The 27972-nt window shown below is 45.7% G+C and overlaps 1 protein-coding gene across 1 annotated transcript in view; it reads left to right on the top strand.

Moving 5' to 3' along the window:
• The window catches only part of NDUFA5 (NADH:ubiquinone oxidoreductase subunit A5), a 37582-nt gene extending 11041 nt beyond the window's left edge, over positions 1-26541 (top strand). The window contains exons 3-5 of the mRNA XM_075342531.1: positions 20489-20605; positions 22387-22452; positions 26351-26541. Coding sequence (XP_075198646.1) covers positions 20489-20605; positions 22387-22452; positions 26351-26452 — 285 coding nt within the window. The 3' untranslated portion in view covers positions 26453-26541. The remainder of the gene's footprint in view (positions 1-20488; positions 20606-22386; positions 22453-26350) is intronic.
• Positions 26542-27972: the final 1431 nt, after the last annotated feature.

Genomic DNA, 27972 nt, shown 5'->3' with positions numbered 1-27972 from the left:
AACGCATGTGGCAATTTGACAGTAGCCGAGGGCTGTCCATAGCAAACAGTCCTGTGACTCCAGATTGAGTTAAGGTTTCGAATATAAATGACCAAACCAGGCGGTCAAACACCTTTTCACCATCCAAACTGAGTACTCATGCTGGACACTGTTGTTTGACTTCGAAAAGATTGATTACCTTTTTTGGATGGTCATCTCCTTGCCTGCATGATATAAAACCTACCTGATCTTTGTGGATTAAGTGGGGGGATGGGGGGGGGTAGTCAGGTGGTCAAACATAGCGCCAATATTTTTGTGAAAATGTTTTAAATTGAGCTTATAACTAGCACAATCTAAAGGGTCTTTTCCTGGTTTTGTAATCGGAGTGAGATAGAAATGAAGCATCGTGGTTAGTATTGGTGATCCAGCTAAAAAATCATTAATAAAGTAGCTAAATGAAGAGTTGGATGTGTTTTGTAGAATAGGTAAATCAATCCGTCTGGACCCGGGGATTTGCCGTTAGGAAGGGACATGAATACATTTGTTACTTCCTCCAGGGTCATCCTTTTATTAACGGAATTTATGGCTTCAGTAGAGCGTATAGTAAGTTTACATTGTTGGAAGGTTTCCATAATTTTCCTCCTCTTATCTGGGTTGGCTGTGCAGTGTATTGGGGAGAAAGTACAGTTTGTCACCACATTCCAACTGGGGTAAATTACTATTGATCACTTTACATTCTGATGACTGTCTCTATTTTCTATTATATACGGATAAGGCTGCACATCAAACTTAGATAATAGTATAATGCCTCAAGCATATGGACAAATATTGGAATATACAATGACAAATGCTACTTGCTAATTTGAACATGTGAATAATGAATTGCATACCTGCCATGAATATTAGGAAAAAGGAGATATTTAGCAATCGCATTGATCAATGTAACTGAGCCCCAAGGCCTCGTCAAGGCATATCTCTATATTGGGGTCCCTAGCTCTGTGACCCTAACTGTGTGTCATCTCATTGCAATTAAAAACTGCTATGGGTGGAGAGGGGTAACTAAGGACTTTCTTATATAGGAGATGGAAAAAACATGGCCGAAAGGGGCGGAGCTGTGTTCACATTCAGAAAAAAACTACATATAACTGAATAGGATAACTGAAGTGAGCACTAATATATATATTATGAGTGCAAGCCAAAAATTACATACTATATACGGATAAGGCTGCACATCAAACTTAGATAATAGTATAATGCCTCAAGCATATGGACAAATATTGGAATATACAATGAAAAATGCTACTTGCTAATTTGAACATGTGAATAATGAATTGCATACCTGCCATGAATATTAGGAAAAAGGAGATATTCTGAATGTGAACACAGCTCCGCCCCTTTCGGCCATGTTTTTTCCATCTCCTATATAAGAAAGTCCTTAGTTACTCCTCTCCACCCATAGCAGTTTTTAATTGCAATGAGATGACACACAGTTAGGGTCACAGAGCTAGGGACCCCAATATAGAGATATGCCTTGACGAGGCCTTGGGGCTCAGTTACATTGATCAATGCGATTGCTAAATATCTCCTTTTTCCTAATATTCATGGCAGGTATGCAATTCATTATTCACATGTTCAAATTAGCAAGTAGCATTTTTCATTGTATATTCCAATATTTGTCCATATGCTTGAGGCATTATACTATTATCTAAGTTTGATGTGCAGCCTTATCCGTATATAGTATGTAATTTTTGGCTTGCACTCATAATATATATATTAGTGCTCACTTCAGTTATCCTATTCAGTTATATGTAGTTTTTTTCTGAATGTGAACACAGCTCCGCCCCTTTCGGCCATGTTTTTTCCATCTCCTATATAAGAAAGTCCTTAGTTACCCCTCTCCACCCATAGCAGTTTTTAATTGCAATGAGATGACACACAGTTAGGGTCACAGAGCTAGGGACCCCAATATAGAGATATGTCTATTTTCTATTAGTCTGTGTATGTCTTCTATACTTTATATTATCAACTTGATTTTTTCATTCAGGATGATTATTTACCATGTTTAAGACCCAATTTCTGCTATGTGTTGCCATCTACTGGCTAATTTATATACTTAATTAAAAAATTATGTAATCTTTCATTAAAATAATGGTTAATTTGCATTAGTTTCTTATGATCTGTCAATTAGAATTTTCCTTGACAAACACTTCCATGAATAAAGAACAGTATCCCAATGTCCTTCAAGAACAGTTTCGCCCCCAACAATAGAGGAGCAATTTTGTGATGAAAAATGCTTTTTCCAGTGTGATGAAGCACCATGTCATAAGGCAAAAGTTTAATTAGTGATGTGCGAACACTACTGTGCTCGGGTAGTCGTAACAAGTAGTTGACGCTCGGATGGGCATGACTCGAATACTTAAGTATAACAGAAGGCAATGGAGAATGAAAAGATTTTCCCTGGAAATCTTCCGGAAAAATGCTTGTTTCCCATTGACTTCCATTATACTTGGGTACTTGAGTTATACCTATCCGAGCATCAACTGCTCGTTATGAGTACCAGAGCACGGTAGTGTTCGCTCATCACTAATTATAACTTGTGGTTCTGTGAGCTAAACATTGGTATCTTGGGTCAATGGCCAGGAAACTCCCCAGATATCAATCCCATTGAGAACCTGAGGTCATTATTCAAAAAGTGAGTGGACAAACAAAAACACAGAAACTGTAAAAATTCCCACTGTATTTTTACCTGCATTTTTACCTGCGTTTTTGCTGCAGAACTTTCTTGAGAAAATAGTTGTACCTTTCTGCAGACATTTCTCAGCAAAACCTATGGCATAAAAAATTAACTGTGCACACACTACGTTTTTTTCTTAAGAAAATTCTTTCGGTAGATTTTCTTAAGAAAATGAGCATGTCACTTCTTTTCTGCAGCTAACTGCGTTATTCACTCCATTGACTGTAATGTAATCATCAGGACTATTTTTTCAATGTCTTTTGTGTAGGATCGGATGGCACATAGAAGCACTTCCGTGTGCATCCGATCCTACAAAAAACACATCGGATGCGGTATGTCTACTCCGTTATTATGGAACATGTCCTATTCTGTTCCGTGATAACAGACCATGACTCATTAAAAGTCAATGGACCCGCAAAATCCCCGGAAACCACACGGAAGCACTTCGTGTGACCTTCGTCGGGTGCCCATGCAGTCTGTGTCCCGCTCCAGCCCCGCGGCTGCCCACACTGCAGGCTCAGAAGCTTCTCACACAGCAGTGCGGGCAGCCGCGGGGATGACGAGCGCTGCTGTCAGGAGGTTAGGTGATACCATTACCTGCTGTGACTATCTCCTGCTCTCCTCACGTCAGCGCTGTCACTGCCTTCTATGCCCGCCGTGTTCTCACATCACGTCTCGCGGGCGGCCGGAGACTGTCACTAGCGGTGACATCACGGGCTTCCGCGATACTGCTGAGAACGCGGCGGGCATAGAAGTCAGTAACAGCGCTGATGTCAGGAGAGCAGAAAATCGTCACAGCAGGTCTCATCTAACCTCCTGATGCCAGCGCTCATCATCCCCTGCAGTGACCTGGGCTGACCTCATGATGTTAGCTCAGGTCACTGCACTGCTCTTCCAGCCAATGGGGAACATTCTGTTCTTCATTGACTGGGACAGTGACTATGGTATGGATCGTCGTGGGACCCCCTTATTGGATTACGCCGGACCCAGATTTGATTGTTCTTTAAATAAATTTGTGAAAGAGGGAATGTTTTGGGAAGTGTTTTTTCTAGTCTATTTTTTTTTTTTTTTTTTTATTACTGACTGGGTTCGTGATGTCGGGTATCTGATAGATGCGTGACATCACTAACCCCAGGGCTTGATGCCAGGTGACATTACACATCTGGCATCAACCCCATATATTACCCCGTTTGCCACCGCACCAGGGCAATGGGATGCGTTGGGGCGAAGCGCCAGGATTGGCACATCTAATGGATGCGCCACTTCTGGGGCGGCTGTGGCCTGCTCTTTTTAGGCTGGGGAGTGTCCAATAACGGTGGACCTCCCTAGTCTGAGAATACCAGACCACAGCTGTCCACTTTACCTTGGCTGGTGATCCAATTTGGTGGGGACCCACATTTTTTGCTTTAAATTATTTATTTAATTTAAAATAACAGCGTGGGGTGCCCTCTGTTTTGGATTACCAGCCAAGGTGAAGCTGCCAGCTGTGGTCTGCAGGCTGCAGCTGTCTGCTTTACCCTAGCTGGCTACAAAAGATAGGGGGGGGCCCAAGTCTGTTTTTTTTTTTTTTATTTATTTTTTGGCTAAATACAAGGCTAATCACTCTTTAGAGCCACATGAAAGTCACTAAAGGGTGTCAGCTTAGAATATGCAGGAGGGTAGGACATTATATATGTCTTTCTCATCTATTATCTATCTATTCATCTATCCATCTTTCTATCTTTCCATTATCTATCTATCTATTATCTATATTATTTATTGCTGTTAAGGCATTAAAAAACGCAGGGACCAACCTGCAAAAAAACGCACCAAAATGCGGTAAAAACACATGGGTTTTTCGGTGCGTAATTGGTGCGTTTTATTTAACACAGGTGCTTTAATCCTTCACTCTCAAGAAATTTCTTAAGAAATTTCTTGCGAAAAATCCTTTTTCCAGTGTGAACATAGCCTTAGACAAGAATGGGTTGCCATCAGTTAGGTTTTGGCCAGAAGCTGATGTCCAGCATGTATGAGTGAGTTGCAGAAGTCTTGGAAAAATACTATGTATTTAAATATGCATTACATATTGATGTGTTTGTCAATACAAGTGTATAAACTTATGAAATGCTTAAAATTGTTCCTCAGTAGCTATAGAAACATCTGACTAAGGGTACTTTCACACCTCCGGTTTTTCTTCTGCGGCACAATCCGGCACTTTGCAGGAAAATCGCAACCGTTTTTTTTGCTGCCGGTTGCGATTTTCCTGCATAGACTTTAATTAGTGCCGCATTGTGCCGCATGGCCTTGCGTTCCATCCGGTTTTTGCCGCATGCGGCAGATTTAGCCGATGCGGCGGCCGGATGGAACGTTGCCTGGCACGTTTTTTCGTGCGGCAAAAAAAAACCGCATCGCGCCGCATTCGGCCGATGCGGCGCATCTCTCAATGCATGCCTATGGCGGCCGGATGCGGCGCGATGCGGCAAATACCGCATCCGGCCGCCGCATGCGGTTTTCTTTGTCGCTCCATTGGGAGACCCAGGCAATTGGGTGTATAGCTACTGCCTCCGGAGGACACACAAAGTATTACACTTAAAAGTGTAAAGCCCCTCCCCTCTGCTATACACCCTCCCGTGCATCACAGGCTCCTCAGTTTTTATGCTTTGTGCGAAGGAGGCACACATCCACGCAAGCTCCACAATTTGGTCAGCAGCAGCTGCTGACTAGATCGGATGGAAGAAAAGAGGGCCCATAACAGGGCCCCCAGCATGCTCCCTTCTCACCCCACTGAGTCGGCGGTGTTGTTAAGGTTGAGGTACCCATTGCGGGTACACAGGCAGGAGCCACATGCTGTTTTCCTTCCCCATCCCTTATGGGCTCTGGGCGAAGTGGGATCCTATCCGGTCATCCAGGCACTGGGACCGGCCTCCATCCGCAGCCCCTGTGGGATTCTGCCGGACGGAGACGGAGTATCATCAGGGACAGGGCCCTGCATCTACAGGTACTCTGTGTCCCCTCGGGGACGGTGCATAGAGCACCTTGGCCTCAGACGCTGCAGCGCCCGAGGTGATTCGTATGACGCCGGGACTACCGCGCCGACCGCGCCTGCCTGCCGGCCGCGGTTTATAACTTTAGTCCCCGGCTTTTGCGGCCTAGTGCCTTTTCACTCCCGCCCACGGCCCTGCCAGTCAGGGGGAAGGGCGGGACGGTCGGTCTAACGCCGACAGTGAGAGCTGGAGCACACTTCGCTGTCCTCCATCACCCTCACTAAGCACTCTGCGGCGCAGAGGTACTCTGTGTCCCCTTGGGGACGGTGCATGGTGCACCTTGGCAGATTGGGCAGTGACTGCTGGGTTGATACGGTACTACCGCGCCGACCGCGCCTGCCGGCCGGCCGCGGTGTTTAACTTTAGCTCCCGGCTTTTGCGGCCTAGCGCCTTAAACTCCCGCCCCTGGCCCTGACAGTCAGGGGGAAGGGCGGGACGGTCAGTCGGAGGCTAACAGTGAGGGCTGGAGCACACTTGGCTGTCCTCCGCCCCCCTCACGTTTTCACTCAGGGCACCAGATTCCCGCACTTTTGGGGTTACGCCCACGGCTCCCCCCTCCACTGTATACGCCGACAGCCATGTTTTAAGCAGCACATACTGCTTCAGGGTCGGTACGCCAGGGGGCTTCTTCTTGATGCTGGGCCCCCTAGAGTGATGAAATGTATATATGGATATATATGTTTGTATGCAGTTTCACAGTTCGGCTGTACATATGTATCCTCAGTGATCGCGGTGAACATTGCTCGGGCCATGTGGCACTCGCTCAGCCGGAGCCGGGGGCACTGGTTGAACTCCGCCGGCGTTACCTGTCCAGGCGGCAGGGACAGAGTTGCAGCTTTTGCTGAGAAACTCTGAGTCATTTTCACTATCCATGTCTCAGGCTATGGACAAATGGTCGGCTAAGAGACTAGGAGTTTGCAGTCCAGACCGGTCCCTTACACAGGCCCCGGGCACTGCGGGATCGCCCCAGGCCTCTATCGGTCTGCGACGAAGCGTGTTCCTGGGGTGGCCTCTAGTTATGACGTGGGGTACTCCAGCACGAACCGCAGTCCCAGTCCGGCTAAGCAGCCTTGCTTGGAATCTTCCCCGACCTCTTCAAGGGTCTCAGCTTGAGGACCCTCTAGAGGATGGGGCGGAGGTCGCAACCCAGGACTCTGTCCGGACGTGGCTCTAAAGGCTTCACAGATACTGTACAGAAGCACACCTTCCCGGACAAGCGTTTTACTGAACGCCTTATAACACACGTTGTCCCTTCCCCTCTGACGTTGTTAAGGTTTGGGCTCAGTGTCATAAGGTGCCCTCCAGTCTCTTGACTGGCGGCTAGATCAGTAGTAGCAGTGGCTGACGGGTCCACGCTCAAGAATGCCACGGACAGACAGATAGAACTCCTAATGAGATCCATCTATGAACCCATAGGCGCGTCCGTTGCCCCAGCCTTTGCAGGGGCGGGCACTCCAGGCTACCTCAGCCGCTCTGTCTCAGATTAATGCGGTCTGCTCCGCATTTAGCGTCTTTGACGTCTCGGGCGGTGGTATTTTCATCCTCCGCCGTGCACAGAGAACCTTTTCTGTATGGCGGTCCAGGTCAGGGGAGTGGTCCCCACGTGTCCAAGACCGATGTAGGAGACATTCTGTCTTACGGTCACAGGATAGAGCTCAGTTCTCGTCCTCCGACTCGTTGCTTCAGAGCATCTCCGTCCCCCGAGCGAGCCGATGCATTTCCAGGCGGTGAACACCAGATAGGACGGATCACTCCACCCCGTTCTGGACTTCACACTGCTCAACGGACAGAGAACCTGACGGTTCCGGATGGAATCTCTCCGCTTTGCCATCGCCTTTGATGGCCCAAGGAGGCTTCCTAGCATCAATCGACATCAGGGATGCTTATCTCCACGTGCCGATTGTACCAGAATTTCAGCGCTTCCTGCGCTTCGCCATAGGGGACGAACACCTTCAGTTCGTGGCACTAACTCTCGGCCTGGCGACAGCCCCACGGGCCTTCACCAAGGTCATGACAACGGTGGTAGCGGTCCTACACTCTCAGGGACACTCGGTGATCCTTTACTTAGACTATCTGCTGGTCAAGGCTCCCTCTCGGGTGGCATGCCAACACAGCCCGAACATTAGACACAAGAACATTGAACCAAGGCACATCTCGCATCAAAAAATCAACGCCACTCCATATGGCACATAAACATAGAAAGAAAGATGGAGCTTGCAAGGCAGTTAGTGTAAAAATATCCAAAATTTTATTATACAAATTTCTTATTATATTAAAATAGTTTCAATCCATATAGAAAAAGTACATATGCAGTGCTAATAGAGAACAAGGTGAATTACCACACATAAGTGGGAAAGCAGAAGTGATAACACCCCAAGTAGACGTAAATAACTAGCAAGGGCAAAGGGTCATAAATAAGCGTAAGTGGCTGGCTAATACCTATGGCGTCTCTGTCCTGGCGGGAAACGTAATTATATATAGCCAAATCAGCATAGATCCCTAAGGCAGGACAGAGATTCCAAGAATCAAGCCAATCATGAAAAAAGTCACAAAACAATGACTAAAAAATGTGGCGCCTCCACCCTGACCGGGCACATGAAGTTGTGCAGCCAATTCGGCACAAGTCCGTTTAAACAGGGCAGGGGTCACCAGTAACAAGCCAGTCACATACAAAAGACCCTAAGAACCCATAACTTACACATAGTTAAGAAGGGGGGTGAACACCAGAGCGTCCCACGACAGTGCAAGGAGCCTTCCTACGCGCGTTTCGCACGGATTACATCTGCTGGCTTCATCAGGGAAGGTATACGGCAATTGCCGTTCAAGGACCTTATATCGGAAGTCGCGAGACTTCATTGGACTGACCAGGACCTGGAAAATGTGTCCCAGCCAATCGGATCCCCGCCGACGCACACGCGCACCGCGCGCCCAACGTCACACGCCCCTCAGCCGTCCAATGGGAGAGGGAGCCCGGAGCACAGCACACGTGCTCCAAGGCCACCCCCACCCAGTAAGGACGGCCAAGGGGCGGGCAAGGAAGGCGAGCGGCGCGCACGGGTCACGGAGATCAGAGGGCGGGACACAGCTCCCAGCTAGAGTCCGTCAATCAGCCATCGGGTTGCCATGGCGGCGCGTATGCCAAAGCACGGCAAAAGTCCGCACCACGTCCCCGGCAATCCAGTGAGGGGGGACGCGGCGGACCCCCGGGCCCAGGGGTCCGCAACATCCACCCCCACCAAAGAGGACGCCGGGCAAGCAGCGGGGACAGGATACCGCGCGATGGGAGCGCGCACAGCAACCAGAGGGCGGGACAGGCTAATAGCTGGAAATGAAAAATGTGAGCAATCAATAAGTATCCTTGCCATCCCATAAATACGACCACAGAAATGAGATAACAATGGCATCAGTCATATTACATAAAAACAAGAAACAGGAGAATTATTATGCAGAGATCTTCTTAAAGTGACAGTACGTCCATGTCCTAAGGGAATCATGTGCGGACAATTTTTCCAAAAATCGATGTCCGGTCCAAGTCCGACATGTAGATCACAATGGATAATAACTAGACAAGGTCCTATGAAGGCAAGAGAATTAAATTAGGAACACTGAAAATTAATAATGGGGCCAAAAAGAAACCTGATAAAAAATAATTAAAAATATCCCTTAAATTAAAAAGGAAAGGAATGGTGCAGTACATGACAAGAGCCACTCATAGAAACGGGGCAAAGTTTAGAGCCTCATTAAGGCCCTTTGGTGTGACTGTGTCCAAAATGGTAATCCATTTCAGTTCACGTTGGGCCAAAAGCTTTTTGACATTTCCCCCCCTAATCCCACAGTGAATCACGTCAACACCCCTGACCATAAAAGATCTAGGGTTGCATCCATGAACCAATTTGAAGTGGCGCGGTATAGTTTTTAATTCTGCCACATTGGTCGCTGTGGTTGCCGCCCGAATGTCCCTCACATGCTCCCTTACTCTTACTCTTAATTCCCTTGATGTCATACCTATATAGATCTTATTACAATCACATGTTGCATAGTAGATGACGTTGATGGTAGTACAAGAGATATGTTCTCTTATAGGGAAGCTTTTTCTCCCATCACTAGTATGGAAAGAGGAGCAGCGAGAGACATTCGGGCAGGAAACACAGCGACCACAGGGAAAGCAACCTTTGATGGGTCCAGACGAGCCAAAAGGACTACTGGTCACTGGTGGTATATAATGGCTTTTGACCAAGTAGTCCTTAAGATTTTTACATCGCCTGGCGGTCATCAAAGGTACAGGGGGCAGACGTGATTTCAAAGTGGGATCTGATTGAAGGATCGGCCAGAATTTAGTTAGAATTTCTCTCATCTCCTGCCATTTAACATTAAATGTTGAGATGAACCTTATATTTTCCACAGGCCTGATTTCACCTCTCCTCCCATGAAGCAGATCATCCCTAGACACCGATCTTGCTCTCTGATAAGCTTGTTTCAGAGTGCGGTTCCCATAACCTCTGTTTTTGAACCTCATCCTCAAATCATCTGCCTGTTGTTTAAAAACGTTGTCCTGAGAGCAGAGTCGTCTCATCCTGAGATATTGACCAATTGGGATGGCACGTACAGTGGAGTTGGTGTGAGCAGAGGTGGCATAGAGTAGGGAGTTTACAGACGTCGGTTTTCTGTACACATCCGTCTGCAAAGCCCCAAACTCATCTGCAGAAATTTTAATATCCAAAAACTCAACTCCACTGTCACTAAAACTATATGTCAATTTGATGTTGTAATTATTTGTGTTGAGCTGGTCCATGAAACACCTGAGTTGAGAGATGGTACCCTGCCAGATGATCAATAGATCATCAATGTATCTCACCCACATTGACACCATGGGGGCGGCCCATGCACCTCCGTGAACAAACAAACCCCTCTCCCAAAAACCGAGGAAGAGGTTTGCGTACGAAGGCGCACAGGCCGCGCCCATAGCGGTCCCCCGCCTCTGCAGATAGAATCTATCCTTAAAGACGAAGAAATTGTGGGTGAGTACATAGTCAAGAAGTTCCAGGACCAGCTCACAAGTGCGTCCATCCCAATTACTCATACCCAAGAAAAAACGAGCTGCTCTCAGGCCGTCGTCGTGGCCGATACACGTGTATAAAGACTCTATATCGGCCACCACCAAGAGGGTCTCTGGGTCCACATGAACCCCATCAAGTCTATTGAGAACCTCGGTCGTATCCCTAACGTAGGATGGAAGGGTCTCCACCAGGGGTTTTAAGTAATAATCAATAAACTGGCAGATGGGACTACATAACCCCTCCATCCCTGAAACGATGGGCCGACCGGGTGGATTGATGGGGTCCTTGTGGACCTTGGGCAATAGGTAAAAGGTTGGAATTTTAGGATATTTTACAAATAACCCATCAAAGACCCCCTTGGTAATAATCCCTTGGTCTACGGCATCATTGAGGATGAGGTACAATTGGGCAGAGAATGAGATCAAAGGTGAGGAGTCCAATCTACTATATGTCTCTCTTTCTCTCAGCTGCCTGTGGGCCTCCCTTTCATAGAGATCCACTGGCCAAACCACGACATTACCCCCCTTGTCTGCAGCCTTGAATATGACGTCCTTCATATCGCCCAGTTCTCTCAAGGCTTTCCTTTGGACTGCAGTTAAATTGTCCCGTGATCGGCGAGTGGAGATGTTACGCAGATTTTCACTAACAAGGCGAGTAAAAATCTCCACCGCCGGGCATAGAGACAAGGGGGGGAAAGTCGTGGATCTAGGCCTCAAAGAGGTGGGAAACTCACCTGGCAGCTGAGATGGTAATTCTTCTGAGAGATCCTCCAAAATTTGTGTCGCACTTTGTCCCATAGCAAGATCGGTGTCTCCTGTCGGTGATTTAGAATGTAACTTATGAAGGATCAGCTTCCGGGAGAAAAGGTGAAGATCCTTCAAAGCTGTGAACAAATCAAAGGTGTTAGTGGGGGAAAAAGTCAAACCCTTACTCAACACCTGTAGTTGTGCCGTTGACAAAGTATATTTCGACAGGTTAATTACCTGGGGGCCTTCGCCCGAACCAATATCTTTAGGTCTGCCGGCACCCCTCTTTTTGGGTTGACGTAGTCTATTGTCCCAAGACATTTGGCTCTGATTACCCCTTCCAGATATAGTAGTACTGCCGGATAGACCACTTTCTTCGCCTGATGTGTAGGAGGAGATGGAGCCTGATCTTGATCCCCCAAAACGTGGGCGTTGATATGGTTTAAATCTATCACTACCCCTCCATTTGTACATCTTATTCTGACGTCTGTCATCCAAATCTCTCTGTAGTTTCCGGATCTTAGTATCTTGAACCTCTTTACTCAATTTCTCAATTTCCAAGTCAAGACCCTCATTAAACTTATTAATTGCTATTGTTGTCATGTTTTTTTCTATATCAATCTGCAAAGAATTAATATCACCTTCTAAAGTAGCAAGGGTCTCCTTATTCAACCCAATTAAGAGTTGAAGAAATTGCTTGGAGCAGTCAGAGGCGGCAGTCTCCCATTTACTTTTAAACTCATCATTCTGAATGGGGAACGAGGGAAAGACTTGAACTCGTAGTCCCCTTGGAATTAAACCGAGTTCCACATATCTCTCCAAAAAGGTACAATTAAGCCAAATCCTAGTCCGCTTCTTGAGTAGCTCCGTCATCTTATTGCACAAATCCCTAGTACATGCACCATTACTTTCCAAAACCCCTGTGGGTTCACCTTTTAGCACCTCGTTAATTTTATTAAGCCACGCCTCCTCGCGGGCTTTAAAGTTCATCATTGTCCGAGACTGTGCTGTGGATAACACAAAAAAAAAAAACCATGAGACACAAGAACATTGAACCAAGGCACATCTCGCATCAAAAAATCAACGCCACTCCATATGGCACATAAACATAGAAAGAAAGATGGAGCTTGCAAGGCAGTTAGTGTAAAAATATCCAAAATTTTATTATACAAATTTCTTATTATATTAAAATAGTTTCAATCCATATAGAAAAAGTACATATGCAGTGCTAATAGAGAACAAGGTGAATTACCACACATAAGTGGGAAAGCAGAAGTGATAACACCCCAAGTAGACGTAAATAACTAGCAAGGGCAAAGGGTCATAAATAAGCGTAAGTGGCTGGCTAATACCTATGGCGTCTCTGTCCTGGCGGGAAACGTAATTATATATAGCCAAATCAGCATAGATCCCTAAGGCAGGACAGAGATTCCAAGAATCAAGCCAATCATGAAAAAAGTCACAAAACAATGACTAAAAAATGTGGCGCCTCCACCCTGACCGGGCACATGAAGTTGTGCAGCCAATTCGGCACAAGTCCGTTTAAACAGGGCAGGGGTCACCAGTAACAAGCCAGTCACATACAAAAGACCCTAAGAACCCATAACTTACACATAGTTAAGAAGGGGGGTGAACACCAGAGCGTCCCACGACAGTGCAAGGAGCCTTCCTACGCGCGTTTCGCACGGATTACATCTGCTGGCTTCATCAGGGAAGGTATACGGCAATTGCCGTTCAAGGACCTTATATCGGAAGTCGCGAGACTTCATTGGACTGACCAGGACCTGGAAAATGTGTCCCAGCCAATCGGATCCCCGCCGACGCACACGCGCACCGCGCGCCCAACGTCACACGCCCCTCAGCCGTCCAATGGGAGAGGGAGCCCGGAGCACAGCACACGTGCTCCAAGGCCACCCCCACCCAGTAAGGACGGCCAAGGGGCGGGCAAGGAAGGCGAGCGGCGCGCACGGGTCACGGAGATCAGAGGGCGGGACACAGCTCCCAGCTAGAGTCCGTCAATCAGCCATCGGGTTGCCATGGCGGCGCGTATGCCAAAGCACGGCAAAAGTCCGCACCACGTCCCCGGCAATCCAGTGAGGGGGGACGCGGCGGACCCCCGGGCCCAGGGGTCCGCAACATCCACCCCCACCAAAGAGGACGCCGGGCAAGCAGCGGGGACAGGATACCGCGCGATGGGAGCGCGCACAGCAACCAGAGGGCGGGACAGGCTAATAGCTGGAAATGAAAAATGTGAGCAATCAATAAGTATCCTTGCCATCCCATAAATACGACCACAGAAATGAGATAACAATGGCATCAGTCATATTACATAAAAACAAGAAACAGGAGAATTATTATGCAGAGATCTTCTTAAAGTGACAGTACGTCCATGTCCTAAGGGAATCATGTGCGGACAATTTTTCCAAAAATCGATGTCAGGTCCAAGTCCGACATGTAGATCACAATGGATAATAACTAGACAAGGTCCTATGAAGGCAAGAGAATTAAATTAGGAACACTGAAAATTAATAATGGGGCCAAAAAGAAACCTGATAAAAAATAATTAAAAATATCCCTTAAATTAAAAAGGAAAGGAATGGTGCAGTACATGACAAGAGCCACTCATAGAAACGGGGCAAAGTTTAGAGCCTCATTAAGGCCCTTTGGTGTGACTGTGTCCAAAATGGTAATCCATTTCAGTTCATGTTGGGCCAAAAGCTTTTTGACATTTCCCCCCCTAATCCCACAGTGAATCACGTCAACACCCCTGACCATACCGCGCCACTTCAAATTGGTTCATGGATGCAACCCTAGATCCTTTATGGTCAGGGGTGTTGACGTGATTCACTGTGGGATTAGGGGGGGAAATGTCAAAAAGCTTTTGGCCCAACGTGAACTGAAATGGATTACCATTTTGGACACAGTCACACCAAAGGGCCTTAATGAGGCTCTAAACTTTGCCCCGTTTCTATGAGTGGCTCTTGTCATGTACTGCACCATTCCTTTCCTTTTTAATTTAAGGGATATTTTTAATTATTTTTTATCAGGTTTCTTTTTGGCCCCATTATTAATTTTCAGTGTTCCTAATTTAATTCTCTTGCCTTCATAGGACCTTGTCTAGTTATTATCCATTGTGATCTACATGTCGGACTTGGACCTGACATCGATTTTTGGAAAAATTGTCCGCACATGATTCCCTTAGGACATGGACGTACTGTCACTTTAAGAAGATCTCTGCATAATAATTCTCCTGTTTCTTGTTTTTATGTAATATGACTGATGCCATTGTTATCTCATTTCTGTGGTCGTATTTATGGGATGGCAAGGATACTTATTGATTGCTCACATTTTTCATTTCCAGCTATTAGCCTGTCCCGCCCTCTGGTTGCTGTGCGCGCTCCCATCGCGCGGTATCCTGTCCCCGCTGCTTGCCCGGCGTCCTCTTTGGTGGGGGTGGATGTTGCGGACCCCTGGGCCCGGGGGTCCGCCGCGTCCCCCCTCACTGGATTGCCGGGGACGTGGTGCGGACTTTTGCCGTGCTTTGGCATACGCGCCGCCATGGCAACCCGATGGCTGATTGACGGACTCTAGCTGGGAGCTGTGTCCCGCCCTCTGATCTCCGTGACCCGTGCGCGCCGCTCGCCTTCCTTGCCCGCCCCTTGGCCGTCCTTACTGGGTGGGGGTGGCCTTGGAGCACGTGTGCTGTGCTCCGGGCTCCCTCTCCCATTGGACGGCTGAGGGGCGTGTGACGTTGGGCGCGCGGTGCGCGTGTGCGTCGGCGGGGATCCGATTGGCTGGGACACATTTTCCAGGTCCTGGTCAGTCCAATGAAGTCTCGCGACTTCCGATATAAGGTCCTTGAACGGCAATTGCCGTATACCTTCCCTGATGAAGCCAGCAGATGTAATCCGTGCGAAACGCGCGTAGGAAGGCTCCTTGCACTGTCGTGGGACGCCCTGGTGTTCACCCCCCTTCTTAACTATGTGTAAGTTATGGGTTCTTAGGGTCTTTTGTATGTGACTGGCTTGTTACTGGTGACCCCTGCCCTGTTTAAACGGACTTGTGCCGAATTGGCTGCACAACTTCATGTGCCCGGTCAGGGTGGAGGCGCCACATTTTTTAGTCATTGTTTTGTGACTTTTTTCATGATTGGCTTGATTCTTGGAATCTCTGTCCTGCCTTAGGGATCTATGCTGATTTGGCTATATATAATTACGTTTCCCGCCAGGACAGAGACGCCATAGGTATTAGCCAGCCACTTACGCTTATTTATGACCCTTTGCCCTTGCTAGTTATTTACGTCTACTTGGGGTGTTATCACTTCTGCTTTCCCACTTATGTGTGGTAATTCACCTTGTTCTCTATTAGCACTGCATATGTACTTTTTCTATATGGATTGAAACTATTTTAATATAATAAGAAATTTGTATAATAAAATTTTGGATATTTTTACACTAACTGCCTTGCAAGCTCCATCTTTCTTTCTATGTTTAACAGCCCGAACATTGCTCTAGAGACTCTCCAGAGATTCGGGTGGATCATCAATTTCCCAAAGTCAAGATTGACACCGGCCTAATCACTGACATATCTCAGCATGGAGTTTCATACTCTCTCAGCGATAGTGAAGCTTCCGCTGGACATACAGCGTTCACTACAGACAGGGGTGCAATCGCTCCTTCGAGCCCAGTCACACCCTTTGAGGCGCCTCATACACTTCCTAGAGAAGTTGGTGGCAGCAATGGAGGCAGCTCAGTTTGCGCAGATTCATCTGCGCCCACTTCAATGGGACTTTCTCCGCAAATGGGAAAGCAAATCGACGTCCCTCGACAGGAACGTTGCTCCTTCTCGGGCAGCCAAGGCATCCCTTCAGTGGTGGCTTCTTCTCACTTCTTATCGAAGGAAAAATCCTTCCTGCCCCCATCCTGGGCTGTGGTCACGGCTGACGCGAGTCTGTCAGGGAGTCTTCCCCCGCCACAGGGCTCAGGGTACATGGACTCAACAGAGTCCTCCCTCCAGATCAATGTTCCGGAGGTGAGGGCAGTGTATCTGAATTCTGCGGCCCTCAACCTGACTGCGTAGCCTTTGAGTCCTGGATCCTAGCGTCTTCAGGGTTATCTCAAGAGGTCATTACCACTATGAGACAGGCCAGGAAACCAACGTCCACCAAGATCTACCACAGGACGTGGAAGATCTTCTTATCCTGGTGCTCTGATCAGGGTTTTACTCTGGCCATTCGCCTTGCCCACTTTTCTGTCCTTCCTTCAATCCGGAATGGAAAAGGAGTGGTCTCTCGATTCCCTTAAGGGACAAATTTCGGCGCTTTCTGTGTTTTTTCAAAAGCGTCTAGCCAGGCTTCCTCAGGCACGCACGTTCCTGCAGGGGGTTTGCCACATAGTCCCTCCTTCCAAGCGTCGGCTAGAACCCTGGGATCGGAACAGGGTGATACCGGCTCTTCAGGAACCACCCTTCGAGCCAATGAGGGATATTTCTCTTTCACGCTTTTCGCAGAAGGTGGTCTTCCTAGTGGCAGTCACGTCACTCCGCAGAGTGTCTGACATAGCAACACTGTCATGCAAAGCCCCCCTTCCTGGTGTTTCACCAGGACAAGGTGGTTCTGCGTCCGGTTCCGGAATTTCTCCCGAAGGTGGTATCCTCTTTTCATCTCAATCAGGATATCTTCTTACCTTCTTTTTTGTCCTCATCCAGTTCAACGATGTGAAAAGGATTTGCACTTGTTAGGTCTGGTGAGAGCACTCAGACTCTACATTTCTCGTACGGCGCCCTGCGCCGCTCGGATGCGCTCTTTGTCCTTGTCGCTGGCCAGCGTAAAGGGTCGCAGGCTTCCAAGTCAACTTGGCTCAGTGGATCAAGGAACCAATTCTTGAAGCCTACCGTTCTGCTGGGCTTCCGGTCCCTTCAGGGCTGGAGGCCCATTCTGCCAGAGCCGTGGGTGCGTCCTGGGCATTGCTGCACCAGGCTACGGCTCAGCAGGTGTGTCAGGCGACTACCTGGTCGAGTCTGCACACTTTCACGAAGCACTATCTAGTGCATACCTACGCTTCGGCAGATGCCAGCTTAGGTAGGCGAGTCCTTCAGGCGGCGGTTGTCCACCTGTAGGAAGGAGCCGTTTTACGGCTCTTTTACCGAGGTATTCTTTTACCCACCCAGGGACTGCTTTTGGACGTCCCAATTGTCTGGGTCTCCCAATGGAGCGACAAAGAAGAAGGGAATTTTGTTTACTTACCGTAAATTCCTTTTCTTCTAGCTCCAATTGGGAGACCCAGCACCCGCCCCTGTTCCCTTCGGGCTGTTGTTTCTTTGTGTACACATGTTGTTCAGATTGAATTGTTCTTGGTTATGGTTTCAGTTCTCCGAACATCCTTCGGATTGAATTTACCTTAGACCAATTTATAAGTTTCCTCCTTCCTGCTTTTGCACCAAAACTGAGGAGCCCGTGATGCACAGGAGGGTGTATAGCAGAGGGGAGGGGCTTTACACTTTTAAGTGTAATACTTTGTGTGTCCTCCGGAGGCAGTAGCTATACACCCAATTGTCTGGGTCTCCCAATTGGAGCTAGAAGAAAAGGAATTTACGGTAAGTAAACAAAATTCCCTTCTTTGCCACTGCGCGTGCTCAGTAGCATGCCGCAAGCGGCAAAAACCGGGCGGGCCGCATGGGAAAAACTTATGCAAAGGATGCGGTGTTTTCACCGCATCCGTTGCATAGCTTGCACAGCCGGATTGAGCCGCAGGGCTCAAGCCGGATGTGTGAAAGTAGCCTAAAGGATCTGAAGATGAGTTAAAACTAAAGTTTGTGTCAATCTGTAAACTTTAAGTCACACCTATATGCAGCAGCAGATGTGAAACTAAGGCCAGTTTCAGATGTCCGTGCTTAATCAGGTACAAGCCACTCTCATGGGTATGGTCATACGTATGTCGCATCTGTGCTTGCATACGTGTGACACGTATTGGAGAAAACACGGGTCTTTGAAATAAAGATTTTCTATATTTACCTGTATCCAGCACTGTTTTCTTCGGTTCTGCTGTCCCTGTTTCTGACCCCCGCCAATTATACTCATTGAATATTCACTGCACTTCGGACCTGGAAGGAGCATTACTGGGGACAGGTTAGTTGTGTCCAGCTAGCAGTGTGTGTGCAGTGACGTCCAGGAGGCTGCATCGGAGTTCGCAATTAACTCTGATGACCTCCTGATGACACCCACGCTACAGCGGGTGACACGATGGTGACTTCATGGATTCATCAGAGTTATCTCGGGTGACTTCCTGAACGTCACTGCACACACACTGCTTGCTTGATACTCCCCTGTCCCTGGCGATGCTCCTGCCTCCAGGTCCGAGATGCAGTGAATATTCAATGATCATATTAGCGGGGGTCAGAAGCAGGGGACAGTAGATCTGAAGACAGCAACACTGGATACAGGTGAATATAGAAAATATATTTTTTTTTTCAAAGACACTTTTTTTTCTCCAGTAGGTGTCACACGGATCACATCTGTGTGATGCCAGAGAAAAAAACGGACAGGTGCCCATGTGTACGTGTGGGGTCACACGTTCTGTGTAACTCCAGAAAATAACATGGGTACGTGTGGAATCCGTGTTTAAAAACGGATGTCACACGTATCTAAAACATGGACATCTGAAACCGGCCTAAGGCTGGTTTCACACGTCCGTGTTTAATCAGGTACCAGTCACACGCATTGTTATGGTCACACGTGTGTCATACGTGTGACATCCGTGTTTGCGTATGTGTGACACGTACCGGGTAAAATACGTGTCTCTGCAATGAAAAGATGTTCTATATTTACCTATATCAAGCGATGCGGTCTTCTGCTCTGCTGCCTTCCGCTCCTGACCCCCGCTCATTATTTTCATTGATTATTCACTGCCCGAGGATGTGGAAGCCGGAGCATCGCGGGGACAGAGCCGGACAGCACCGCTGGGGACAGGTGAGTATACAGCAGTTTGTGCAGTGACATCCAGGGTGTCATCAGAGTTCCCAATGAAATCTCATGAACCCGGCTGGAAGTCACCATCGTGACACTCGCTGTAGTGCATTTGTCACGGGTGTCATCAGGAGGTCGTCAGTTCATTGGGAAATCTGATAACCTCCTGGACGTCCCTGCATACACAATGCTGTCAGGATACTCGCCTGTCAATAACGATGCTGTCCTCGGCAGTGCTGTCTCCAGCGCTGTCACCGCGATGATCCTGCTCCCAGCTGCTCACTGCAGTGAATAATCAATGAAAATAATGAGTGGGGGTCAGGAGCGGGAGGTGGTAGAGCCGGAGACAGCATCGCTGGATACAGGTAAATATAGAAAATCTTTTTATTTAAAGACCTGTGTTTTCTCCGGTCCATGTCACACGGATCACATCAGTGTGCGGTCCGTGTAACACCCGTGCTGCAGGAGAAAAAACAGACACATGTCCGTGTGAAATAGCGGGGCCACACGTTCCGTGTGAGTACACAATAGGGTAACATGGGTACGTGTGACATCCGTGTTAAAAACTGATGTCACATGTACCTAAAACACGGACGTTTGAAACCGGCCTAAGGCAGAGTAGGATGACTGCACTTGAGCGATACAACTTCTGCATCGATGAGAGTGCAGGTCTGAGATCTTGCATGAATGATCCTAGCACTTCAGGGCTGACATGTACTAATATCAGCAGTGATGTTATGTATAATGCACAGTACATTTGGGCTGTATATGGAATGTCACTAGAGTGATATCACACACTAGATGAGCAGCCCACATAACAGGTGGACAGAATTTTTAATAAATTATAAATCTGTTAATAGTGCAAACGGCAAGCTTGGGAACAAAAAAATAATTTTTGGACAATTTCCACTAATAAACGCATTCTCTACAGTGGGTATTTATGTGCAATTTTATAACATGTTTATTATGTTCTTTTCCATTGACAGCGTTTGAGAATATTATATACGAAAATTCTTGCTGCACTCCAGACCATTCCAAAAGATGCAGCATACCGGAAATACACCGAGCAGATTGTAAATGACAGATTCAGCGCAGTGAAAACTGTAAGTAATTTCAGCAGTCACCAATACTTGTCTTTGTACTACATTTCTTCTCCTTTCTTTGTAAAGATGTTTTCCCCTGTCAAATGTTTGTGTACGATTCAGAGCATGTTTTATTCTTCAACTAATGATTTGGACAGTTATCTCACATGGATTTATCTGGGGGTGGGAGGGTCTGAAGATTTCTGAACATAATGATTTTTCACGATCTGTGTTCCATTGGCAAAATTGATTAGGGCTTGTTATACAATTATTGACTGATACTAGATTGCCACAGGCTGTAGACTGTTGTAGAATTCATCAGTGTGCCCTGCATCTACATGCCATGTATTATGCTCTCTCCATTCCTAAACTTGAGAACAACTGTGTGGCTCTATAGTCTCAAATCTTAGGGTAGTGCAAATTGTATATGCACTATCTTTAAAGGGAACCTGTCACCAGTTTTGGGGCCTATATGCTGCGGCCACCACCACTGGGCTCTTTTATATACAGCATTCTAACATTCTGTATATAAGAGCGCAGGCCGCGCTGTAGAACATAAAAAACACTTAATAATACTCTCCTAACGGTCATGCTTCGGTGGAGTTGGGCTATATGGACGCCTCCGGGGCCGGCGCCTCCTCTTTCGCCCATCTTGGTCTTCCTGCTAAATGACGCGTCCTACGTCATACACACTCACCGTCACTGAGCTCCTGCACAGGCGAACTTTGATCTGCCCTGCTCAGAGCAGATCAAAGTATTGTAGTGCGCCTGCGCACGACCGGCGAGTGTGTATGACGTAGGACATGTCCTGCACACAGGCTTGAGAAGGTAGACGAAGATGACCGAAAGAGTAGGTGCCGGCACTGGAGAAAGGAGACACCCATGTGGCCCAACTCCACTGAAGGACGACAATTAGGTGAGTATTATAAAATGTTTTTTTTATGTTTTACAGCGAGTCCTGAGCTCTTATATACAGCATGTTAGAATGCTGTATATAAGAGCCCAGTGGTGGTGACTGCAGCTTATAGGTCCCAAAACTGGTGACAAGTTCCCTTTTAAGTTACCATTATTTAATACTAATATAGCGTAAGTAAAATGTGTAAGACTTGGGCTGTGTTAATTGTGGCTTTAGTTATAAACATGCACAGTTTACATATGTGTGCATACACACATACACACACTCACTCATCTTGCAGTTTCTGATTGAGACCTGAACTGAGCAGATAATGGACCTTTTGTACAATTGACGCAAGGACCTTTCAGGTCATATGATGATTCACATGAGCTAAAAGACCCTTGAATTAATCCGGTGGAAGGTCCTTCAGCTGATGCAGCCTCCATTCAGATCCCGGTAAGCTTTTTCTCCAGCTCTGAGCCGATCACGTAGATCAGTGTGCGGCAGGAGGAAAGAGAGCAAGTCTATCTGTGAACGGGGAGGATGCTGTGTCGTGATTCTCCATCACAGTCCACTGGACGTTAAGACACACACATTTTAGCAGGAGTTTTTCTTGTTTAAAAAAAAGTGAGTCTTATAGTCCAAAAAATACTGTAGGTAAATTGGTTTACCATAATTCACAGCACAAGGACTGATGTCGACCTGTTTTGGCCTATTGGGTGGCTGCCACATTGTGAAGACAAGTATTTCCTATGATTTCACATCAAGACATGTAGCAATATCAGGATGAGGCTGACAAACTCTTTCCTTACCTTGTCGCCTCAAATGCCGTTCTTGGTTTCTGTGAAGCACCACTAGCAAATAAACAATCCTAATGTCCACTTATGTTTTTTATTTATTTGTGTAGGAACGCAGTGTTGAAAAATTGGAGGAGAAGATTAACTGTGGCCAAATAGAAGAAGTTATTGCACAGGTAAAAGCAAACATAAATGTATGTTCTTCTGTCTATACTGCATCCCTTATCCCTTATGTTGATAAAGAAGCTATGTACAATCATATCTGCCTTTATTATGCCCTATAGCTCTGAACACTTTTGTATCCTACCTCACTGCTGTTTACCCCATGTCATATTCCGATTATTATTCTTATTCTCCTCCTAATAAAAAAATTCCATTGCAGCTAATTGGAATAGTGACAATATACGAAATATAATGGAAATTAACAACAAGCTCATATTACACCACAAATTTGAAAGGAAACATGCTATAGTTAATAATTCATTCGGCTCTTACCATAAAAGATGGGGAGTTTGGTTAAACAATTTAATAGATATTGGATGACTATTGAATTCTAAACTATATAGGGCAACATCTACTACTCTTGGACAATCTTATAGATTTATCAAAGACACTCTACTCCAAAGATACAAAAAAACACCTCTGTCTCACTTACCCCTCTTTTTCTATCTCTTCTTTATTTCATTCTTTCTTTCTTTTTTTTTTTTTTTTACTCTTATAATCTTTTTTTATTAAGGTTAAGTCTCCCTTTACCACTTACCCTTCCATTATTTTCCTTGATCCTTCCACGTTTGCCCCAATAAAGTTCTTCTTCCCTAATTTACCCTCCCCAACCTCTCATTCCTTACCCCATAAAAATACTAAATGCTAAATGTAAGTATACTTATTCATAATGTATTTAAACAAATTTATAAATGCAGTTCATTATGTAATATATGTTCAAATTTAAAGTACAATAAAAATTATTGAAACTCTCACTGCGGTTTACTTTGGTTGTCGTGTTTGGACAATCGATCCCCTCAATAATTGGTTATCAATGAGCTGATCATGGAGGAGTTCCCCTGTAAACAGTATAGGCTTTCTTAGTCTCTAAAACCCTCCAGCATTATTAAAAAAAAAAAAAAAAAAAAAAAAAGCATAGATTGTGAAACCATCCGCGTAGAGGATGGTCTTTGAACTTGGCAATCTAAAATGAACAAATTTTTAAATACAGTGCTGGCCAAAAGTATTGGGACCCCTGCAATTCTGTCAGAGAATACTCAGTTTCTTCCTGAAAATAATTGCAATCACAAATTCTTTGGTATTATTATCTTCATTTAATTTGTCTTCAATGAAAAAAAAAAAATTTGTCATAAAGCCAAATTGAATATAATACCACACCAAACATAAAAAAGGGGGTGGACAAAAGTATTGGCACTGTTTGAAAAATCATGTGATGCTTCTCTAATTTGTGTAATTAACAGCCCCTGTAACTTACCTGTGGCACCTAACAGGTGTTGGCAATAACTAAATCACACTTGCAGCCAGTTGACATGGATTAAAGTTGACTCAACCTCTGTCCTGTGTCCTTGTGTGTACCACATTGAGCATGGAAAGAAGACCAAAGAACAATCTGAGGACTTGCGAATCCAAATTATGAGGAAGCATGAGCAATCTCAAGGCTACAAGTCCATCTCCAAAGACCTGAAAGTTCCTGTCTACGGTGCGCAGTGTCATCAAGAAGTTTAAAGCCCATAGCACTGTGGCTAACCTCCCTAGATGTGGAAGGAAAAGAAAATTTGACGAGAGATTTCAACGCAAGATTGTGCGGATGGTGGATAAAGAACCTCGAGTAACATCCAAACAAGTTCAAGCTGCCCTGCAGTCCGAGGGTACAATGGTGTCAACCCGTACTATCCGTTGGCGTCTCAATGAAAAGGGGCTGTATGGTAGGATACCCAGGAAGACCCCACTTCTTACCCCGAGACATAAAAAAGCCAGGCTGGAGTTTGCTAAAACTTACCCGAGAAAGCCTAAAACGTTTTGGAAGAATGTTCTCTGGTCAGATGAGACAAAAGTAGAGCTTTTTGGGAAAAGCCATCAACATAGAGTTTACAGGAAAAAAAAAAATTCAAAGAAAAGAACACGGTCCCTACAGTCAAACATGGCGGAGGTTCCCTAATGTTTTGGGGTTGCTTTGCTGCCTCTGGCACTGGACTGCTTGACCGTGTGCATGGCATTATGAAGTCTGAAGACTACCAACAAATTTTGCAGCATAATGTAGGGCCCAATGTGAGAAAGCTGGGTCTCCCTCAGAGGTCATGGGTCTTCCAGCAGGACAATGACCCAAAACACACTTCAAAAAGCACTAGAAAATGGTTTGATAGAAAGCACTGGAGACTACTAAAGTGGCCAGCAATGAGTCCAGACCTGAATCCCATAGAACACCTGTGGAGAGATCTCAAAATAGCAGTTTGGAGAAGGCACCCCTCAAATCTCAGGGACCTGGAGCAGTTTGCCAAAGAAGAATGGTCTAAAATTCCAGCAGAGCATTGTAAGGAACTCATTGATGGTTACCGGAAGCGGTTGTTCGCAGTTATTTTGGCTAAAGGTTGTCAATACTTTTGTCTGACCCATTTTTGGAGTTTTGTGTGAAATGATCAATGATTTGATTTTTGTTTCATTCTCTTTTGTGTTTTTTCATTGCAAGCAAAATAAATGAAGATAATACCAAAGAATTTGTGATTGCAATCATTTTCAAGAAGAAACTGAGTATTATCTGACAGAATTGCAGGGGTGCCGATACCTTTGGCCAGCACTGTATATCTTACTCATTAAAGCTAGTGTACTTTGAAAATTCCTTTTTAATTTGGCTGTATAATCTTTTCTATAAAAAAAAAAGCTTAGTTTAAAAATCCATATCTAAATGGTTTTATAATCCATGTAAACTTTCCTGCCTAATATTAAAAGGGCAGTCCACTACTAGGACAAACCTCTCATTTCACGTTTCCCCCAATTAAAATTAAAAACTAAACTTTTTGTTTTGAAGTCCAGCCGAACCCGAACATCGGCAGATCAGCTTATCTCTACACATGAGTAAAGCTGGTGTCACACATAACGACAACGACGTCGCTGCTACGTCACCATATTCTGTGACGTAGCAGCGACCTCAACAGCGACGTTGCTGTGTGTGACACATAACAACGATCAGACCCCTGCTGCGAAATCGTTGCTCGCTCCTGAATGTTCCAGGTCATTTTTTGATCACTGCTATCCCGCTGCGCCAAGCTGATAAGCTGATAATCCTTGTGTTTGACACCGCAGCAGCGATGATCGCTACGCTATGCTACGTCTGAAACCACACAACGACCGTCGACGTCGCTATGATCGCTGCTCCGTCGCTGCTTTATATAACATGTTTGACAGCTTACTAACGATCATCTATGGTCGCTGCTACGTCACAGAATATGGTGACGTAGCAGCGACGTCGTTGTCGTTATGTGTGACACCAGCTTTAGTCACCATGGAGTGAGTGCTGTGGCTACTGCTCACTTCTTGTTGATTACTCCTGCGTCCGAAGACAGGGAGAGAGAAGCCGGCTCGCGTGACGTCACAACCTCCAGGGCGCCAGCATGGGAGTAAAATATGAGCTTTTTTTTATTAATGTTAATATGGGAAATGTGTCCTAGTACTGGACAGTCCTTTAAAGATGACTGCTTTTTTAAAAGCTAGATTAGAAAATATTTTTGAAGCCAGATTTTAAAATAATTATCAAAAACAATTTATACAATAATGTGGACAGAAGCTTTACCTAACCTGCCAGCAACATCGGCTCAGTCCCTCCTGGTCAGAATTAGAGAAGGAGAACTATGCAGCCGCTTGGGTATCTCAGCACTTATGAATGCTCTGCCTTGTGATTTAAGGAATCAGTCTGGGAGACTGCAGACTATAAGGCACACAAATTTTAGCAAGATGTTATCTTGTTGAAAAATGCATCATATAGTCATAAAAAAAATGTACTGATGTATGGTAATATGAATTCAGATTCAATTTTTTATTATACATAAAATTGAAAAAGTTATATATTTTTAACAGGCAGAAAATGAACTATTTCTGGTGAGAAAAATGGCCGACTGGAAGCCTTGGGAGCCCCTTGTGGAAGACCCACCTGCAAATCAATGGAAATGGCCAATCTAGTAACTTGTCTATCTGTACATATTTGTGTATTCATTAGGGGCATCAAAGTAATGTCTTCTAAATTCAAAATAAAAAATACCTTATTCTTATTTTGCTTGTCGCGTGTGTTTTTTTTTGTTTTTTTTTTTTTTTTCTTTTTTTCTTATTACATTGAATAGAAAGATTTGCATAACCCTGGTTCTGCAGCCATGTCTGTAGTCTGTGTCTGCTGGACCAGAGCTGTGTGAAACTGTTGACCTGCTGCCACCCAGGCCTAATAATTAGATGAGGTGCTGGGGATGCAGGTAGGAGGTTTTCAGGGCTCTGTTCCAGCAGCTACAGACCTAGGCCTGGACCAGAATTGTTTGAATTTTGTGTTCAAATCTACCTGTAATTGGGGAACCGCACTGTTAGCATGATGTCGGCAGTCCCACCTGTCAGCAGAGCGGAACAGTTGTTACCACTCTGTTGATGACATCAGCAGAAGATGCTGAATTGTTGGAGCGGTCTGTGACCACTTTGTGCTGACGAAGCACGGTGCCAGGCACAACAGGCAGGTAGCTATCAACCATCTGCCCGTTAGTGCTTAGGCATGTTTGCCTAAAAAAAAAAAAAAGTACCAGATATTCCCTTTTAAGAATATGGGACAAATCGTATGCCACTTGTAATCCGTTAAACTGTTTTAAGATCCATAAACCTTACCACTTGGGTTATTTTCTTAATCCTATTGGGACTATGGTTAAAGGGAACCAACCACCAGGGTTTTGCTATATAATATAAAGGCAGGGACATACTGGCACTAGGATGCTGAATCCAAGCGTACCTTTTGTTGAAACCTCGAATGTTTGGTTGCTGAAATATCTGTAATCAAAGTTACAGAAATGCACTGCACCTTTGATTGACGTGTACATTGGTGTGGGCCTTTTGTGGGTTAGTTCCTCACTGCAAAGTCCTCCTCCAGCGTCCTCAACAGCAGCAATGCTGGAACGCCATAGAGGATGCAGGAGGACCCGACCCACAGAGGCCCGCCCCGCTGAACACGCCAATCAAAGGCGCAGTGCATTTCTGTAACTTTGATTTACAGATATTACAGCAATCAAGCATCCGATCTTTCTACAACAGGTATGCTTGCATTCAACATACAAGTGCCATTATAGCACTGCCTTTACTCTATATAGCAAAATCGTGCTGGCTCCCTTTTAAGAAAGTCATGGAGTATGCCACATAGATTTATATTGTTTACATTCATTTATGCCTTTCACCTTACACCATATTCTAGGCTTAAAGGTTTGAGGAGTTTTTTTTCTAGGCAAATATAATTTTTGCAGTTGAGTTCTATTAACCCCTTTATGACATTTACGATGTCAACTCACTTCATATGTCATGTCTCTGCCATTGATGCAGGCTCACACACCAAGCCCTCCTCTTATCCTGTACGTGACTGCTGATTTACTCATCTATCCTGTGCCTCTAACAGCGGCGGCTGGATTGGAGATCCTTCACCTGTTAAAGTGTTAATTCTCGCTGTCAAACAACAAAAG

Source organism: Anomaloglossus baeobatrachus, chromosome 4, assembly GCF_048569485.1.
Source record: "Anomaloglossus baeobatrachus isolate aAnoBae1 chromosome 4, aAnoBae1.hap1, whole genome shotgun sequence".
Lineage (NCBI taxonomy): Eukaryota > Metazoa > Chordata > Amphibia > Anura > Aromobatidae > Anomaloglossus > Anomaloglossus baeobatrachus.
Note: the sequence above shows the minus strand (reverse complement) of the source record. Positions and strands in the feature narration are given on the sequence as shown.